This window comes from Oenanthe melanoleuca, chromosome 1A (assembly GCF_029582105.1).
Source record: "Oenanthe melanoleuca isolate GR-GAL-2019-014 chromosome 1A, OMel1.0, whole genome shotgun sequence".
Taxonomy (NCBI): domain Eukaryota; kingdom Metazoa; phylum Chordata; class Aves; order Passeriformes; family Muscicapidae; genus Oenanthe; species Oenanthe melanoleuca.
In genome coordinates this window covers 4,717,441-4,723,338 of record NC_079334.1, presented here as the reverse complement: position 1 = coordinate 4,723,338, position 5,898 = coordinate 4,717,441, and the positions used below count along the sequence as shown (strand labels likewise).

At 42.4% G+C, this 5,898-nt stretch overlaps 1 protein-coding gene across 4 annotated transcripts; it reads left to right on the top strand.

Annotated features, from left to right (window-relative positions):
• Positions 1–305: 305 nt before the first annotated feature.
• On the top strand, positions 306–4,480 carry MRPS33 (mitochondrial ribosomal protein S33). Of its 4 annotated transcripts, XM_056482648.1 has the most exons (4): positions 375–438; positions 956–1,028; positions 2,269–2,524; positions 4,149–4,480. In XM_056482648.1, exons 3-4 carry the CDS (start codon positions 2,310–2,312, stop codon positions 4,252–4,254), a joined length of 321 nt encoding a protein of 106 aa, XP_056338623.1. In that variant the 5' UTR covers positions 375–438; positions 956–1,028; positions 2,269–2,309; the 3' UTR covers positions 4,255–4,480. The 4 variants fall into 4 exon arrangements, with proteins under 4 accessions (XP_056338621.1, XP_056338620.1, XP_056338623.1 ...); XM_056482646.1 differs by lacking the exon at positions 956–1,028 and having other exon boundaries at positions 306–382; XM_056482645.1 differs by lacking the exon at positions 956–1,028 and having other exon boundaries at positions 374–438.
• The last annotated feature ends 1,418 nt before the right edge of the window (positions 4,481–5,898 follow it).

The following is a 5,898-nucleotide window of genomic DNA, read 5'->3' as shown; positions in this document are numbered from 1 at the left end:
CTGCTGGCTGTGAGGGGGTAAGGAACGTGTGGCTTGTGCAAGTGATAGACAAGGTAAGAAGATGCTGTGTGAGAGGCAAACAGAGTTAGGTAGCCGGGTAAGGGACAGGTTGGTGTTTAGCTGGTTATGCAGAAAGGAGACAAGGAGTCAGAGCTATGTGGAGCTGCCTGTAAGAAGAGGAGTCTGTAAGAAAAGGAAGCTTAAAAAAGGCATGAAAAGCTTTCTAATAAAAGACTGGCGGTGATGCCACTAGTGTCCGTCACCAGATAACTGCAACAGGGGAGCGAACAGCAGAGGGCGAAAGAGCAGGAGGCGGATCCCGGCCGTGCCGCCCGTCCCGCCGCTCGCGTCACCCGTGCGCGCCGCCTTTCCCCGGCCGCGGGTGAGCGGGGCCGAGCCGGGCCGAACCGGGCTGAACGGGGCCGGGCTCGGCTTTGGGTGGGTGGGCTTTGGGAGCAGGTGGAGCGGTAGCGCTGGGTTTGGGTTAGGTGTGCTGGTTCCTAGTGGGCCGTCCTGAAGATGTCCTTGCTGGAGGTGACAATAACGAAAGTACTTTTTCATCTCACAGGATCACCCTGGAACAGGCTTTGCATGGCTCTGGCTCCTGGGAGTCTGCAGCCTTTGCTTTGCTTCTCTCCCAAGTGTTCTTAGTTAGGCAAGGATTAATGGAGTCCCCAGCCGTAGTTTAGGCTGTTGTAAATCCTTTAGCGATTCAGATCGGGTTGCTCAGACCCCAGGTGTGCATTGTTCAGGAGCTAAAGGTGCTTTCATTTTAAGGCTGCAGTAAGTAGAGACTAAGCAAGTTGTGTGTTTGAGTCTGGTGATAAAGACGCTTTTGGAGTTGTGTGATGAAGAGTTTGGGGGGCAATTTGTTGCTTTGTCTCTGAATGTAGGGATTAGAACTGGGTGTTCTGAAACATGATTTAGCAAAACTTAGTGATTATTCCCGCCACAGATGCTCAAGTGCTGTCCTGCAAGCATTTAAGAGTTTCTGTCTTCTCACACCAGACCTACTGCCTTAGTTCAAGGTCTCTGATGCTTTGCCTTCCCTTTTGTTATTTTTTTCCATTATTCTCTCTTCTCAAATTACTTGTACTGTTTTCATGCTTGAGGTTTATTTCCTGCTTCCTTTAGAGTGCTTTGCTAACAGGAGTAAATTAGAGGAGGCCCTCCAATGGGCGGATGTATGTGTGTGATGTTATGAATACTTCAAATTTGTGTTACTGAACAACAGGCTCTGTGCAATCATACTGAAGTGGACTTAACGCTGTCCTGATGCTTATTCTTATCCATGATCTTTAATTTGTTATGCTCATATTCTGGAATCAGCTGTGAGGTTTTTTTAAAACAAGAATTTTCAGCTTTAATCTCAGTGTTACATTCTTGAACGAACCAGCTTAATTTGTCTGAAGACTTATGTGATCAGTCATTCAATAAGGCAAAATACAAACAAGATCCTGCTTCAAATACAGGATTATGGGATTCTTGTTCTTGTCTACTACAACTCTTTCTGCTAAGAAAGAGTAAAGAAGAGTTAAAATGGGGGAGGGTTAGAAAAGCTGAGAGAACACCCTTCTCATGCTGCTTTAGCAGAGTGGATGTTGTCTGGTGGCCCAAGACCAATGTGTTTGTTATCAGGGCATTTTTGTTGCAGAGGTTTTTAGGTGAAAGAATGGAAAGCTGCTGGTAGATTTTATTGGTAAAAAGAATCTGACATGGGGAAAACTACTGGTTTCATCTCAGAAAGAATAGGTATTGTGAGAAACTGTAAAGGGAATGGAGAAAAAGCTGATGGAGATGACCAAGGGAAGGGAATTAAGATGGGAAAGATCTGTGTGACTTATATTGAGAAACATGATTTGTTTGGTAGCCCATTGTTGAATGGATTGTAACCATGTTTTAAATAGGGTGAAAAACTTTCATGAGGAGAAACTTCAGGTTGTTTTCTTTGTATATTCAAGTGGTGCTTTACTTTGTGCTTGTGTAGCAGTCAGTGGTATCACATGGGTGTGATTTGTTTGTTTTTTTTTTTTCTGGGAGAGCACACACTGCAATTGTTCCTGTGGCTGGAGCTAAGGGTTGTCATTGTCTTGAGCAGGCTGAGTAGGTTCTGCTAATAAACTGTGCTAGCCATGGTAAACTGTGGTGCAGTGGAGGTACTTTTGTAGTTGTATTGTGTCTGCAGGATACCTTTGTTTGCCTTAATTCTGGGATGGCTTGTTCTACTCAGCTGTGTGAAGAGTTGTGCCCTTCTGTTTCCTTTTGCAGGAAGCTCCACCAGTCTGTGTGTGCCCACCCCTCCTGGGGAGATGTCCAACGTTTCCAGCTACGCCCTGCGCATGGCCCGGCTGAGTGCTCAGATATTTGGGGATGTTGTCAGGCCCACGGACTCCAAATCCATGAAGGTGGTGAAGCTGTTCAGCGAGCAGCCCCTGGCCAAGAGGGAGGAGGTGTACAACTGGTACCCCCCTCACAACACCTACTATGCCCTCATGAAGAAACTCCGCTACTTTGGCCTCTACAGGTACTCCCTGAGCTTGGGAGCAGGGCTGGAGATGGGAAAGGGGTCAGTGGGAGTCTTGTTGCAGCTCTTCTCCTCAAGGGAAAGAGGAGAGATGTTTAGTTGTGAATATGGTACATATGGAAATAGGCACTTGATTGTTGCACTGAGGGCACGGAGAGCAAAGAGACTGCTATCTGACTTCTACCATAATTAGAACTTTTTTGTGGGAGACTTGAGTATAGTTGTGGACAAGCAGTTACCTAAGAAACAGTTCCTGCTTTTGCTTTGTGGGGAAAATAAAGCTTTCTGATAGACAAGAGATGAGCCTGTAGCTCTGAATATGGCAAGTGAATGTGCTATGAACAGGTTATGTGACCACCAGGCTTACCATATATTTCTCAGTCATTCAACAGCTAATAAGTGAAATTTAGAAGAGACATCAAGTCTGTTAGGCCAGAGGGCCTTTTTATTCTTCAAAATAAATTAAATTAACTTTAAATAGTCTTGGTATTTTCAGTTTAATCCAAACCAGTTGTCTAATTTCTAAATTAACTTCCACAGTCTGTATCAGGGAGAATTGTACTGCTGAAGAACATCAGCAGGTGTCAAATGCAGTTCTTTTACTTCCATCAGGTAGCACTAAAGAAATCTTTAAAAGTGAGGCTGCAAACCCTCAGTATAGTCAAGACAGGTGACCTGTTGATAGTGTGACAATACTAACCATTTAGGATTGTGTCCAGGATGCTCTTGTTTTAGGTGAGTATGCTAACACTTTGTATACTGGCTGTCTACACAGCCTCAGTGTAATGCTAATGTTCTTTACTCTTTTCCTTCCACTATTAAATTCCTTCTCTAGCTGCTCTGTATACAGATAGTAGGTACAAGAAAAAGTGTAATGAAGAATCAGACTAATGGGGCCAGTAATAAATCACAAGCTTTTTGTTTCAATTTAGAGAAGTTGTGTTCAAAAATAGCAGTGCAGCAATCTTAGGCCACATAGGATGCTGTTATGACTTTTGAAAATCACTTTGCACTAAAAAATACAGGGACAGATTAATAGAACTTATTAGAAAATGATTGAGGATTAATTCTCTTTGCCAGCCCCTTCATCCTCCTGTTTTATTCTCTTATTAAGATTCTACCAATACTGGTGCCATCTTCATAACTCATTGCTGAAGTCACCTGAGAGCAGTGCCATGTGCTGTAATTACTGCTCAGCATGGCCCTGTTTCCCTGGGAGCTAATGACCTGAACACAGGAACACAATGTGCTGTGGCTGCACTGCTGGGCTGGGTAACAAGGGGGAAAATCTTATTCTTGTCTCTTGCTGGTTTTTGTGTTTTACTGCTCATTTAAACAAAGGGGATCAGTAAATGCAATTGCAGTGATACATATGTGCATACACACCCTTTGCTGAAAAGGACAATCCTGTTAGTTCTGAAAATGTCAGAGGAAATATCTCATGATGTTATTCAGTGATACTGCCAGCAATAACATGAAATACATTGCAAGCTTCAGTATGGACTTCATGGTTCAAGAAAAGGTTTGGTTTTTGGGTTTTTTTCCATTAGCATTTAATTCAAAGAACTATTCATATCTCTGCATCCTAAGAAAAAAGTCAACTTTATTCTTTCTTCCCATCTAGGGATGAGCATCAGGATTTCAAGGATGAGATGAGGCGATTGAAAAAGCTCCGTGGGAAGGAAAAACCAAAGAAGGGGGAAGGAAAGAGGGCTCTCAAGAAGAAATAGTACTATTTGAACAGTGTTACTGACTACCCTGGAAATGCTGGGGAAGGGCTGGAAGAAGGCTTGGCATGTGAACTGCCTGTGGGGTGCAGGAAACACACTGTGGAATAGTGGACTCCACCTTGGGAATGCACTTGGGTCTTCGAAGTTTTACTGGTTTTGAGTTTCTATACTTCAAATATACTGTCTATTGCAGTAATAAAAAAAGTGCTCAGTGTTTTTCTTGAAACCACCTGTAGCTGTTTCAGTTGTTCTTCATCTGGAAATTGTCTGCTTTTCATTGTCTTGTTTTACTATCAACACTGTTTTGCATGTGGCCACAAAAATGCAAGGATTCCTGCTTTTGCTGCTGCTTGTCAGTCTTACCAGCTACGATTAATTTCAGGTAGCTCTAGTACTATTTTTTTTCCAAAGTGTTTTTCAAGTGTTTAAGTTGCTGTTACACTGTTCTTTTTCACTGGACAATACTTCCCAGACCACTGCCTGCCCACAGCACTCTCATTGTACACTGAACTTAGTTACTACAACACAAGAGGCTGAAATATTAACTAAATGCATATAATAATGGAACTATTATATGCAATAATTAAATTTTAAGTAATTTTTTTACAGTAAACTTACTATGATTGCCTGGAATTGGTATGAAACACTACCTAAGATGATGAATGTTTTTATTTGCCTTCAGTAAGGGTTTTATCACTAGTGGATCTAGATAAATTTATAACACCTCAACAGCTTTGCCTCACTAAGATTATTAATTGAAGAGGTGCTGTTTGTGTTAAAAGGTGTTTCTGGTGAGCTGCTTATTTGTTGTTCAGTGTCCTTACTTCATGTTACCTGTTTTTCGAAGCTCTAAGAAGCTGATGTTGGGAAATCTGCAGTGTTGTGGGAGAAGCACCTGAGTTCTTACCACAGTCAAAGAGATGCTGTAAAAGTTCGTATTTTATATGCACTGCTCTGTACTGCAGTGGTAAGTTAAGTTTCTCTCTTATTCTAGTTTAAAATCCTTTCAGTAACTTAGAATTTGTGCTTAAGGCATTTGTGTTCCATGCATTGTTTGTGGGTTGTGACCTGTCGGGTAGTGAAGTACCCAGAGCCTGTGATGGTCCTCCAAGAAGTTCTTGGTTCTGGGACATGTGCATGCAGCTGAAGGGAAGGGTCTGGTTCCCTTGAATTCACCTTTTGGGAAGAAGGGCAGCATGCTCTTTCCTACTGGTCAGGAAAGAGAATTATCTATTGCTTGTTTTGGTGTAAAGAAACCCATTCTGAATTGCCTTCAGCAGAGCCACTGCAGCAGCTCTGCACAGCTCTTGATGCCTTCTGAAGTGAAATCCAAGGTAGGTAAAAATGTTTTCCTTACGATTTAAGATGAAAATCAAGACCATCTCTTTGGGTGCTGTGAAAGACTTAAAGCATTCAGAGTGTGAACATGCAAGGGACCAAAAGTGCATGCATCAAAAAGGGACTTGTGGTTCTGTAAAGTGAGTATGAATGGCTTTAGACTTTGTGTGTGGGGGCAGACTTGGCTATGAGTACACTTACAGCAATATACAAAATACTTGTACAACATGATGAAACTGATGGAAGTGCCTGTGAAGTAGGCATGAGACAAATTGACTGAATCATTGATTTTTTTTTTTACCATTT